The sequence below is a fragment of the Dermacentor albipictus genome, chromosome 6, assembly GCF_038994185.2.
Source record: "Dermacentor albipictus isolate Rhodes 1998 colony chromosome 6, USDA_Dalb.pri_finalv2, whole genome shotgun sequence".
Classification (NCBI taxonomy): domain Eukaryota; kingdom Metazoa; phylum Arthropoda; class Arachnida; order Ixodida; family Ixodidae; genus Dermacentor; species Dermacentor albipictus.
This window is the reverse complement of record NC_091826.1, coordinates 34,174,624-34,188,784: the sequence shown is the minus strand read 5'-3', so window position 1 is coordinate 34,188,784 and position 14,161 is coordinate 34,174,624. Positions and strand designations below refer to the sequence as shown.

General features: G+C 44.1%; 1 protein-coding gene across 1 annotated transcript in view; it reads right to left on the bottom strand.

The window, feature by feature from the left end:
• The window catches only part of Src64B (Tyrosine-protein kinase Src64B), a 34,900-nt gene that overhangs the window by 20,040 nt on the left and 699 nt on the right, over positions 1–14,161 (bottom strand). The window contains exons 2-4 of the mRNA XM_070540321.1: positions 9,055–9,179; positions 1,878–2,204; positions 1,513–1,606 (exon numbers count right to left, since the gene is read on the bottom strand). Of these exons, the coding sequence (XP_070396422.1) occupies positions 1,513–1,606; positions 1,878–2,160 (377 nt within the window). The 5' untranslated portion in view covers positions 2,161–2,204; positions 9,055–9,179. The remainder of the gene's footprint in view (positions 1–1,512; positions 1,607–1,877; positions 2,205–9,054; positions 9,180–14,161) is intronic.

Here is a 14,161-nt window from a genome sequence, read left to right as displayed (position 1 = left end):
GCAAAACCAGAAAATAAACAGCGCCATCTAGTAGTTCCGACCTATGTCATTTTAACGTCATGGTGTCGATGGGTGCTCTTGACATATGTTGCATTAACGAACACGTATTTTGGCATTCGGTTGGTGGTGGAGTGTAGTAAAGATAAGGTAGGTGGTAGTTTATAGTAGCCTTATCGGTGGCGCCTTACACGCATTGTTTCGCAGCGATATTTGTTGATTCATTTAAAACAAAGCGTTTCACACTTCTTTATTCAATGTATTTTACCTAAAGCCTAACCATAGCCCCGTTTACATGAATGCGACAGTGGCGCATCGCATTTCCAAGCGCATTTGGGAAAGGCAATGCGACGCCGTTTACATGTAGCGCCTTAACTCTCGCAAAAACGTAGCGCCACATGGTGTCGTATAAGTGAAGTGCAACCGACTTCCGGTGTAACTGGTTTCCGGTTGTGGGCCAAGGGCACGTTGGTGGTTGAGTGCCGAGAAATAGACAGTTTTAGTTTAGCGTACGCAATTTATAGCGTATGCTATAGTGTAGCGGACGCGAAGCAGTGCACGTTTTGAGCAGCTTTAGCTGGCCAGCGAGATCTTCGGATCTAGGAGGCCATTAGTCGTCGTTGCAGCTATTTTCCGACTATAGCGATAGGTACTGCTGACATCTCGAATGTTTCTTTCGTTAGGCTTCGCCTCGTTCGAAATAAGAAGCGATCTCGAAAGCACCACAAGGTTATCCATAATACCCTGTCGTCGAAGCGGCCCGAGACTAAGCGAAAGCCGTTTACACAATCATTTGCTGCGAACGAAGTGCAGTTTACAAAAGCAACGCCAAATTCAATTCGAAGCGGGCAGCCGGGACCGCCGCCATGTTGGCGGGTAATTCCTTCCCATCATTCCTAATGCGACGATCCTGCGTTTACATGCTCCGCGAGAGTCGACTCGCGCCCGTAAATCTACCCTCGCCTGGCGCATTAATGCGATGCGCCTTCCTAGCGCATTACTGCTGTTTACATGAATGTGATGCGCTGGAAATGCGATGCGATGCGACACTGTCGCATTCATGTAAACGCGGCTCATATCAGTGCGCAGAACCTGTACTGCGGCCACTACACTCAAAAACAACAAGCCTCAGCCGCTCTGCACTCACATGGTGCGCTCTCTCATGTGATGTGAAGCGTTCGACAGCGCGTATTGGTAGTGCAGGCTGACATCACAGGTAAGCAGTCACTTCATTTATTGAAAGCGACTATCGCGGCGGTGAAACTACCGCGGAAGGCGAGCGTTTGAGAATACGACCCATGTTTATGAGCACCGTGGGAGGACTAGTGAGTGCTCGAGTGCACCGGATTGATGCTCCCCTGCTGTTGGGAACCTGAAATCGCATCAATGACATGTTTATCATGCACTGTTCACATGACATTCATGACTCAGAAGTATGTCCAAAGCCCCTATGTACGCGATAACTATGCAAGTACTACTGTAGCGTGTGTTACAGTTCACTTGACTACTGCTCACCTGTCGTTGAGAATCTGAAGCCGGTCTCCCTTCCTAAAGCTGAGGTCACCATCGTCCCTCGCATTGTAGGTGTAAAGGGCCACTACCACCTTGCCTGCAATGGAAACAGGCAGGAGAAAATGACACGTTGAAGAAAAAATACAGAATGCACTAGTGATCTAGGAGTGTTCTGACTGCATAGACGAATTCATATATATTAAGTGCATTAAGCTCCTGTTTAGCACAGATACAGACTGAAAGCAAGTAGAAGAGTCATCCTGTACTTCCAACATGACTGTCACATGAACCAGGCCTTATGTCAACCCTCGTCTACCAGATAATTTCGTTTCACGGGTTGCCCATGCAACACAACACCATTCGCTCACCCTGAGCTGAGCCGGCGATGTTGGGCACCCTCGGGGGCAGCCCCTCGTGGTGCAGCAGGTGAGGCCCGTTTGTCGGCAACACGGCCACGGCCCCCACCGGTGCCTTGGTGTAGCGGCCGTCGTGCGGCCGCAAGCCGCCGTTGTTGTCGGCAGTGCTGCCCGAGACCTGGTGCATCGCTGTGCTGTCGACGCCGGTCTTGTCCAGGCCGTCATCGCCGTGCCGCGAGGTGCCATCGTGTGACACCCGGGCATCTGGCGACGTGAGGCAGTTGAGGTTGCCCATGCTGGTGGCACACTATGGGCTGCACCGTCACTCAGCTGGCGTGTCTGAAGGGTAGATGAATGAATGAACAAACAAACGTATATGATTTGCATGAAATGTATATGTACACCAGTTGCAGAAAGTTTCAAATTAAAAACTCAGTCACTTTTTGATTCTGACAAAATTCTATTTGGCTATGATTAACTGCAGCCTGTCGTAGATCTGACCTTGCTGCGTCTCTTGCCTCCTTTGGCTCTTTATTCTGTATTGTCTGTACAATGAGTGGCAGCTATGCTTACAAAAAGTGTGAAATGTTGCCACATTAATTAGTACCTGTGGCTATTATGTAACCTGAAATTATTGCATAACAGGTCTAAAGAACATTTTCAAGTTACTTCAGAACATGAGGTTTTTATAAAAATGAACACTGCTGCTGTTACACCCAGCACAAGCAAGGAGCCCATTAGGAGGTCGATCACCTCATCTTGTCCTGACCTGCGGGCAATGCCATTCATTGTGTAAACAACTAGAAGATGCTTGCTATACTCCATTTATACTAATCCCTTGTATACTTTCCTGCAAAATTGCACTTCTATCATAGACCTATTACTAACCAGTCTTTGGCTACTACTCGAAATTGAGGCTGGGCATCGATGAAAATTTTACATGCTATTATTGGAATCTTTTGTTCAATTCCCTGGACTTGTAGATTTATGTATGTAGCCTAAAAATAAAGAATCTGAACTGATAATTTTTGTACATAATCCTTTAAAGAGAAAAGCCATGCCATGCGAGCAGACAGTATATAGTAACGCATCAGCGACACCTCGCTTGAGTGTACCTACATTAAGTGTATAAAAATCACTCAGACGAAACCGTAAGGCCAGACGCAGTTAGGCTATTTACTTGAACAACTCTCCCGCTGGTTTGAAGTGCAGCATGCATATGCGGCATTTGTTCCCTACTCTGGGAGACATGCACGCAGGCACGGACTGAGTTTGGACACGTAGTCAGTCAGCAGTTCTATTCCTTTGAACAAATGAACTCAGGATGCCAGTGCCAGGGCTTGCCTGATTTTGTTCACATGATCTAAATGACTAATTGTGATAAAAAAAAGAGGTTTGTGATTAAACATTATTTGAATAATCGAAAGATTAATAGATCAATCTCCCAGTCCTAGTCCAGACAGCTTTTGTAATAGCGTTGTATGCTCTACGTGAAATAGAATGGAACTGAATTAATAAGGATGATGTTATACAAGTGGCAGAAAGCACACTGGCAAAGTGCATGATAAAACTTTAACGATACTGTCTTTCAACACTGAGAAATTTGCTAACCTAAACCGTAAAATGCCTATTGCAGGAGGAAGGCCGAGCGTACCTTCTAAAAAATGTTCAAGCAAAAATGTTCTTTAATCTTAATTTTTCTAAATTGTTTCTTGTAAACCCTGATGAAGACCAACCCACCAGTCAAAACTGTTGAAATTAACTATTTTGAAAGGTAGCCTGAAGAATTTCGCTTCTTTATATATAAAGTAAAACCTCATTCATACGTTTTAGAAAAAAATATGAGAAAGACGTACTAACTGAGAAAATGTACAATCAAAGGTCACTAACAAATGACAGACTTAACTGTAGTTGACATTTACGTAATGCGAAGTGTTGCGTGAAGTGTTGCAGCATCGGTGAGCCGAGGGGGCTTGAGCGGCCGTTTGCGCTCCTCGAATTTCGCCTGGGTCTTGGCGGAAAGTTTTGACAAGCTCACTCGGCAGGAATCGTGGTGGCACAAAACACAGACGCGCTGCCCCGCTTTAGCTGGTAGGGCCTAAGTGACCTGACACGCGTGTGGGCGACACTGGAACACGATGCCTACAATGCTGCCAGAGGGATACATGACGCTCCCTTTGTGCCACATGCAGGGAAGGACGAGGGAGTACTGCAGAGAATCTGCTGGGGCGGGTGGCTTACTATACTCGATCATGTGTGCCTTGCGCCGTTTCTGGTTTACATGGGCTCTAGGGGCTGGTAAACATATACGATTGCAGTTTAGCAATATACTCAACGTTGGTGCCAAAAGATCATTTTTTCTGGGAACATATTAACCGGTAAAAAATAAGCGCAACTGTATTAGGTCATTTTTTGTGTTCTCGATCACGAACGTTGGAGCCGGGAAATCGTACGTAACATGACCCCATCAACCTGGTTCTACTGCATATAGAAAGAAGCATTCTTGCATTTCGCCTCAATTGTAATGCCACCACCACAACTGGCAACCAAACCCACAACCTTGTCATCAGAAATATAATGTCATGGTAACATATCCATTGTGGCAGCTGCGAGCATAACAATGCCCAGGCAACCTCATGGCATTCATCTTACTTTGCAACCAAGGCCTTTCACAGCCCGAGTAATAATAATCAATAAGAAAAAGGTGCCTGCAGACCAATGTTGGAAACAACAGCCACATGATGCAGACTTCCTACGTGAAGGGCACAATGCTACAGCCGCCAACCAGGAAATTCCATATCGCTGGCTTTTTCCAATTGACATCATTCAATGTGCAATACACAAGGCTCTCAAGTGAGGCAGCGCATTTTGTAAGCGCATTTTGTAACCTCTTCTGCACATTGCAAAAAAAAATGTAATCCCTCAACCACTCTAAACATTGAACATCGATGAATTTAACAGATACGGCCACGCCTTTTTCTTAATCTTTGTGGGAACAAAAAGTAATAATTCGTACTGGCTCTTTGTTTCATGCTTTGTCTGCATTTCTTTTAAGTTCCAATGTATACTAAGATACTTATCCTATCTGCCATAGAACTTGTGCATTGTATAATGACTCTGCAAGAAATTAGGCTTGTGCACGACCAGTGACCGTGTTCCAAGATCACTGCACTCTATGTATTACGCCTTGAAATGTAGTGCTGCTCTTACCGTGTATGAAAAGATGCACATACGCACACTTGCATACGTTATGAATGTGTTTTTTTCTTCTCTCTATTGTGCCCACACTAACGGCCCAAGAAGGGACAAATAAATAAATAAATGCATAAATAAATAAACAAAAATCAAACATGCATATCTACGATCTTACATGCGAAGTTAAAGAAGTAAAGACACATTTCTGAAGTTGTAGAAAACCTGCCACATGTTCCTTGCACAATAAAGGATGACACTTGGCAAGTATATAAAGGTTGGGAGACACATATTCCAACTTGGTACTAAAGGTGTTTTCGTTATGCCGGACTTGGCGCAAATGACCACCTAAATGTACCAAAATCGGAAGCTTTTCATATGAACAATTGATAAAATACATTATTTAGAGCATATCCCAGATGCTTGTTAGTATTCTTTTTAGAATTTACTGGGTGCTTGGACAGCATATACCACACAAAAAATGACGAGCCAAAAATGCTTTGTCAGTACTCTGACAAACTGCCTGTATTTAAAAACAATTCTAATAGGTCATGTGCTCGAAAATTGGCCAATTCTATGCATAAATAATCACAAAATGGGGTGCTGGAAGATAGGCGAGTCTGGGTGGTGGCGATGCCAGTACCTGGCCTTGTTAAGGGTTCTCTCATGTTTCCCGAAATAGCTGGGCAATTTTTAAGTACGCATCTCACATGATACTGTGATATGTTATCCTGCCCTCATAACTGAAAAAGCTTTCAAAGTTGTGGCACAAAACACAGAAGATTCAGAGACAGAACTAACAGAGACGAAGAATTAACTGAAAAATTTAAAATTTCACGCCTCTTCCAGTCTCAATTTGTTGCTGATGTTGCTGCGCATGCAACGTATCTTTCAAATGCTGCTCCTGAATAACATTACTAATAATTTATGGGGTTTAACAAGTCCCAAAACTGCATAGTGAGTTATAAGCAGGGCTCCAGGTACATTTACAATGCGTGGAGTTCCATAATACGCTAGAATGGTACATTAGCATTCTTGCACTCCAACCCCATCAGAATACGGCCGAGGCATCCATGAGTTGAACCTGCGACCTTGAGTTCAGCAGCAAAAAACCATAGCCACTTAGCTACTATGACGGATGATAACATGAGTCGGTTGAAGCAGGTGACAAATGTCAGTGCCTCCCCACCTCTTGTTGCATGCAACAACCACATTCATTACCATCATTATAACTTTATGTCCCTAGTAGTGGCAGTTCACATTGTAGCAGGATAATGAGGAGGCGTAGTGCAATGCAACCAGCAGTCATTTTCTGCTATTCCAACTCTACATTCCATCGAAACACAAAAGACCAAATAACCTATTCAAACTGTGCAGCCTGGACACTGAAATCTTGATCTATACCGGATGCGAGCACTTTGCTAGCGATCTTCGTCCAGGGAACAAAAAGTGACGACACAACCATACCTAGTGGCGAACAGAACTCGATGACGACCACACCTGGTGCAGGTGGCAAGTTTCACAACACATGCTCACATTCTCGGCACATCCTAAACACACAAACACGTGCGTCAATCCCAAGTGGCACCAAAGGCAAGTAACTCGTTCTGGGTAAACGATCCCAGCCACTCACGTCGACTTCCCCACCCAGTCGAAAAAAGAGCGCAAAGCACTTTTGATGCTGCCATCCAACGAGTGTCGATCGTGACACCTGAGACTGAAGTACCAAACATCAATGATTGATAGGAGGCTATTGCCGCATGCCGACAAAGATAAGCTTATCTCCTCTGCATTATTGAGGTGCTCCCCATTCACGTTTGCCGTTAGTCATCAGCTCGGCAAGGCTACGCAGTCGTTTCAATAGATGGGCGTAATAACAATGGAAATGGGAACCAAACGGGGGAAGCTCATGGAACCTCAATAAGTCGGAGGTGGGGTGCAAAAAACAATGCCAAGAGTACAGACCTTAACAAGAACCAGAGGGCAGCACCAACACGACAACTAATAAAGAGTAAAGATAAGAGGGTGCCCCAATAAAATGGCATATGACAAATCAGGATGACAATGACAACATACAGGTGGAATTAAAGGGACTGACAACTGGCAAAAATGTGTTGCAAGATGTTGATGGAAATAAATTGACCATGACTCATAGCGATAGAATCTAGCATGCTGTTCGCGATTTAAGCACGAATTACAATTTTAAACTGGCAAAGAAAGTCTCAAAAACCAGTAAGTGGTGCAAACTCGTGGTGAAGCCTTGGTACTTTGGACACAGTATACGAGATTACTGTACGCAAGTCGGCTTTTATTAGGTACTGCGCACTTATTGTTGAATATTGCAGTTCGTATGTTATTAGGCTTCGGTACTTTGTTCTATGTGTATTGCGATGTAAAAGAGAAGTCCATGCTAACGAGCAGCGCGCACATGATTGCTGTTGTACTTGCGTGATATTCTGAGCATACGTGTGAGCTAAAATCCTTTGTTCCAGCTTGCTCAAGTCTTCAAGAGACGACATGCTTTGGAAATCAAAAGCGTTTGCGTGGCTACGGCAAGATGCTGAACTGTGTATATCACTTATAAAAGCATAGTTTCACTTTAGAGAACTTGGCTTGGCTAAAAAACTCTCGACTTGTTAATGATCACAGCTACCGGGACGCGAAAACACATAGCTATTATTGTAGAAATAATTTAACACCTCGAAAAAAAAAAAAAAACAGGGATCACAGGAACGTTGGCTCGATAAACAAAATAATACTTCCTTGCAGCTAGGACCGTACTTGTCTGCCTCCCACCAATGCTAGCGTATAATTGCTATCGTGCTCACCAACTATTGCCGTTTCCAGCATGCCTCCAGTGAATGACTACATCTTTGCTGCAGGTCTGAAATTTCTGATAAAAAATGTTCCTAGGCATATCTGTGCTACCACTGCATTATTTGCTCATGAGAATGAAACATAGTTTCATTCCTACGAGCATGTGATAGGAGGGAAGATAAGCTATATGAGCTTTGCAAGAGATATCGCCTGTTCTGCTGCAAGCAAAGGTGACAGATGTAATTTTAGTCAGAAACGTCACACAGGCACATTAGTTTTTACCATGCCACGAGAACAAATGGATGATAACACTTGCACAATTTATTTGGCACTCCAGCACTCTTAACACTCACTCACTTACACAAGCCAAAGAGTAAACTGCGTAATGCAATAGAAGTGATATCAAAGAGCAGTGGCCTTTATGAAGACAAGTTCTCCTGTCAAATGATGGCTCGAAGCTAGGTCAGGCTACTATAGAATGTACAGAATTGAACAGGCGAAGCAAGTAAGACTTCTGACCTCGCGCAACAGCTCGCACGTTGTTAGATGGAGAAGGCATTTAACCAGCCCGACATGATGTCTTACCAACTGACTAATTTGACCTCAAGTGTAGGCTAGATACACATAACTGATGAAAACCAGACATCACAGTGCATGCCATTCTGACTACAAATAAGTGGTTAAAGGAATTTGAACCCCGATAATTCTTGCTTTTTTTGTACATAATGAAATGATGTCCCTAAATTGGAACCCCTGGGTTCGTGTATAAATAGACAAATAAAGTTCAATACAGACACCTCAAGCCAAACATGAGCAGGTAGGTATAAAGCAGAACACCTCTTATAGGAAACAGCTTTGAAAGAGATTTCACGCTGTTGCACACATTAGGCAGACATCACAGCAAATGGCGTCACACACATAAAAAAAAAGAAACATGTCGCAATGCTTGGACTGCCTTCGTGTTGCGCATGCGTGAAAATTATTAATTCTTTTGAAGCCTTACTTTCAGTACACAGTTTCGTAGTGGTGCTTGTGCATGTTGTCTTCTCTGCGTGAAGTCTGTTTCTGCACTGTTAACGGAAAGCGTAAGCACGCCCTGGCCATTTCAAGAGGCAGTGAAAGTGTCAACTTGATAAAAAAATATAAAGCAAGCAAATGCAGCAGAGGAGGTCTTCCTCACCTGGCCGTCTGGAAGTGGTGACAGCTGGCGTGGGAGGCTGGCCAGTCCCCATCCATGCCCGCCCTCCACGAAACACGGGCCCCCTTGAACACTGCGATGACGTGCGCCGCCAACGAACGCTCGCCCTGCGACGGGGGCAAAGGAGGTGGCGGCGAGGCCCACAGGCTCACACGAGGAAGTATAATCGCAACGAGAGGAAGTTGGCCGCTTCCTGTCACCACCCCCCTCTGCGCGGAGACGCCACGAAAGCGAGCTGAGAATGCGCGTGTGTGTCAAGATGTCAACGCAGTCATGCAAGAACCATTTCCTTTGCAGGCAGGCTCGATGGCTAAGACGCTGGTGCAAAGATCGCGGATCTCGTGTGGGTGACGGAAAGTCCAACGAACTGAACGCAGAGGCGGGGAAATCGTTTGGTTTGTAAAAGATACCAAAGGCGGAACCTTCGTAGGGATATTCCCCATAGTTGTGTTTTCATATTCTTCCAGTTTCTCCAGGCTGTCTCCGACTAATTTGATACAGCATCTTTTTATAATTCGTAGTATTGTGGCTTTAAATGATGGGGAAGACTAATGGATTTATAAATATGTGCTAACTTTATTATGCCGGCCAGTTATTCGCAATATTGCGAGCAAGTCTTAAGCTAGATTGGAGCCCCCGCCCCCATATTCTGGGCCGGAATTCATAAACTTCTCTTAAAGGGACACTAAAGGCAAATACTAAGTCGACGTGGACTGTTAATATCCCACTCCAGAAACCTTGCAGCACTTGTTTCGTGCCAAGAAAAGACTCAGTTTACGAGAAAATTGTGTATGAAGGCTACAAATACCTTTATCGCAATTCCAATCTCCCGCCACCCAATCAGGGAGTGGTGACGTTGTATACGCCATCACTGCCCTTTGCTGCCATCAGTGACTAAAACACTGCCTGACAGATGGCAGTATGGAATTTTGCAAAAAACGCAAATGTGTGGCCACGGAGAGACTGAACCAGGACAGAGCAGCGGATTCCCTACTGCTGCTTTTGGTGATGGGGTGTGGACTGTTTGGGCATCCATAACACCACATGGATGTGCAGTTCTCTGCTAATTGCAGTTTGTGTGTTTCGCGAGCCAAGAAAACCAGCATGCCAATACACATTAACAAAACTACTGAAACTTGAAAGTGCGGGCGGCGCAGAGTCGAGCGAAAACAAAACCTTTTGATCACTCGCGTTGTCGTCAAGGGTAATGCCAATGAGCGCTTTTTTTCAAGAAATGAAATAGAACTGGACAAGTAGCATTTTCGTTCATGTCATAATGCTGACGTTAATGATGTTTTCATGACGAGCGGTTGAGTACTAGCGACAAATTTTAAATGAGGAGTGCCTTAGTCATCGAGCAAGTGCTTGAATGTACCAGGGGAGTCTTAATCATGTCCTCCACTTAACTCCATTTCTAAGGCGGGAGATTCGCAATAATAATGACGCCTTAGGGATTCTTGAGAATGAATCTATCACTTTAACTTGACTCAATATTAGCCTTTAGTGTCCCTTAAAGCGTCCTGCATGATTGGCCATTGCCGTGGCTGTCATCCTGTTATCATGCCAATCAGTATCTCATAGGCCGTGGCAATCGGCCATTGCTATGACAGACATCCTGTTATTGTGCCAATCGATATCACAAATGGCAGGTGCCCAAACTTCAACCAATGAGGATATGCTCTTTAGGGGGTCTTGATGCTGAATAGAACCACATATGTAGTTTGTTCTAACCACTAGGTCAGTTGCAGCACTTACGTAAGTTATAAAGTGGGTTGGAGTCATCAATTTCATGTGTCTGGGGGAAAATTTTATTTGTTTTGTGTACCCCCCTGACCTTACCATTATTGTTAAAGATTAATTTCTTTCACTGTGGGCAAATGTACTCTAAAAATGTTGCTGTCCGTTCCCCGACTCTTCTAGAATTGCAAAATTTCCCAACAATTCTTGGCTTTTCCTGACAGTACAGGCACACTCTGACCAAGTGACTGTGGATATTGTGTTCAACTGATTTTCATAAGGCCAGAGGTTTGGGTCCCAGCTATGACAGCCATGCACTGGTGGGAACACAATGGGGAAAAAGATGGTTATGAATGTAAATTTAGGAGCATGTTGAACAACCTCAGGTAATTAAAAAAAAGGATAATCATAATAATGAATGCTTTGTCACATCCTTTAGAGCTGACATTGCAACTGCAATGTTAACACTTTAAAATTCAAATGAAGTTATAATGTTTCTCATGTTGTTAAACCAGTAAGTGCTAGCCATGCTCAAAGTGTCTGTATGTGAGACTGATCGTGCGGCAGTACTCATTAAAAAAAATTGTGTCATTTGTGCTTCCATTATGATGCAATTTTGTAAATCATTATTTGAACACTTTGTTTCTAAAGCATTTACCTATGCCAATGAATTTTGCGAGCGCTCACAGATTAACATAAGGCTTTTAAAGTAAGGCAAACAACTGTTCTCTGAAAGTCTATGCCCATGAAAGGAGACAGAACACATTTCAAATGTGATGACACCATGCCTGGAAACAGTCTGCCACTTGAGCTCAGCAAACAATAATTGTTCTACGACGACAACAAAACAATGCACTTTTCGGTATGCAGTGCTTGCAAGTACCATAAGGCACTGAATGGAACAAATGCGAATACAGTATCTGTTTGCATTACTGACATTAGTAGCTAAACACAAATAGCTCCTTTCATGGGAGCCAACACATTAGGACCACCTAAAAACTGCCTGTTAATTTCCCTCTCATATCCACTAATTTTATATTCTTTTCTGATAACTGCATTATGCCATTATACGACAAAAGTCTGTTGCATAACGCTTTAAATTTCTTTTTGCTTCAATTGTGTTATATAATGCACAAGTAAATTTATTTATTCATCATATACAGAAGGAGGTCTCAAAGTCAGTGACCATCAGGCTACAGCTCAAGTTAACACTAACAAATAGAAAAAATAAAAATTACTACAGCAGTAGGCAATGTGTTGTATAGATAAACTGCGAGCGTAAATACATGGATGAACACAACAATGTAACTATGCAAACACAAAAACTACATAAAGATACTAAATAAAGCTTATGAATATTGCAAGGAAGCATGGAACTTGAACTTAAATGAACTAATGGCAGAATATCCTATAAGTTAAGTCCTTGGGTTTTACGTGCTTTGATTTTATTGAAACCATGATGAAAACCACGATTTGACTATGAGGCACGCCGTAGTAGAGGACTCCGGGAATTTAGAACGCCTGGGATTCCTTAATGTGCACTTAAAGCTAAGTACACGGTGTTTTTGCATTTCGCCCCCATCGAAATGTGGCCGGGGTTCGATCCTGCGACCTCACGCTTAGCAGCCCAACACCATAGCCACTAAACGAATCTTGTAGAAGCAACATGTGGGAACTGAGATGTATCAAATTTCATTAGACTCTGTGATCGCCACATTTGTATCTAATATTACCAGCTCATCGCAGACTCCTGTATATACTACAGAAATACTTTTAATTTTGAGGCCTCCTATAAGTCTGTCAATCATGTGCTCGACACAGTTGTCCTTTAGGAATATAATATCAATAAACTTTCAATTCACTTGCGCAATAGACGCGCTAGCTGTTATCACATGGGGCAGGCACACCACAGTTTCCGCGAAGCCTGCATCGCAGTGAGCTAATCGCCCTACATTTCATGCTGTCATTTCCCCATGCCACGCAGGACAAGGTACAAGCATGTCTTGAAATATGTGACTGCTAAACAATGGCGACAGGAGCCACTACTCAACAAAAATGCCTAGAAAATAAATTAGGAGAATTAAGCACCATTAACTGGACCAAGCATGCCTTGTAAAGCGTGACAGCTGGGCAACAATCACAAAAGCAACATTTTAACAAGCATCTCTTGAAAATCAAGACAGCTGAACACTAGTAAGAGCTGCACTACTCTAACGAGCATGCCTTGAAATTTGTGGCAGCTGGACAATGTTCACAACAGCCACACTTTATAGCAAGCATGCCTACAAGTGTCACTAAAAGCCGTCTTAATTAACTGCTTTTGAGGAGGCAAATACTTGATTGGCACTCTACTAAGCAGCAAAGACTGCTTAATATGACAGCTTCCCAACTGTTTTCCAGTGCCACTGAAGAGATTGCGAAGGGAAGTGGTCATGACAGCTTCTTTTTAACGCCTGTGAAGTGGCGCACGCTTGCTTCAACACTTCACAAACGTCACAACTGAGCTGTCACGGCTGCGGACCCTTTCTAATGACTACAGAAAAAAAAAAAAAACGGCTCATGCGAAAAAGACCTGCTGCATCCAAGACGGGGGGTTTCCCCGACAAACACGAGAAGAAGCGACACCGACCGTTACCGCAAGTTTTAATGATGTACAAGAGGAGAACTGTGCCGTCGGCAACCCCGTCGAGAACCGCGTGAACACAAACAAACCCAAACAAGCGATGACTAAAAGCTGCCGGCCGTCAGTAGAAAAGGGGAGAACGCGTTAAAGCGAAAGACGCGGAGGTCGGTGATGGGGGGGAGCAAAATAATGATCGCCCCGCTCAGGAGCCGCAAAGTTCGCGCTAAACCGTGACCTGGCGTTTTTCCAAGAAACGGACCGCCGCTGCTTCATCTTCTCTCGTATAGTCGCCCGGCCAGTTTATATACACGTATGCCAACCGTCCCGTCAGGTATACGCGCCCACCCCGCAACACAATAGAGCGTCCTTCTGCGCAACGTCATATCATCGGGGCCGCGTAACAACGTCTGAGTTCGATTTGATGATGCGACCAGCTTGTTACGCTTTGATCAGTGGGTACAACATGGCGATACTACACGGGCTGCCAGAGACTTCTTGCAAGCGAGCCACTGTGTCGTCGGATCAAACTCGCAAGACGACGTCCGACAACCAGCAAAAACGATGAAACGAGACGTTTCAATGCACATCAGAAGCTACGCGGCAAGCCATCGGGGAGAAAGTTCGGCCAGCGCGCTTTCAGAAGCCGCCCGTTTATAAACTGGTTACACGCGTGACTGGTTATTCACACCAAAAAGGTCTCGTTCACACAAGCCGCGGCTTTTGGCTTCA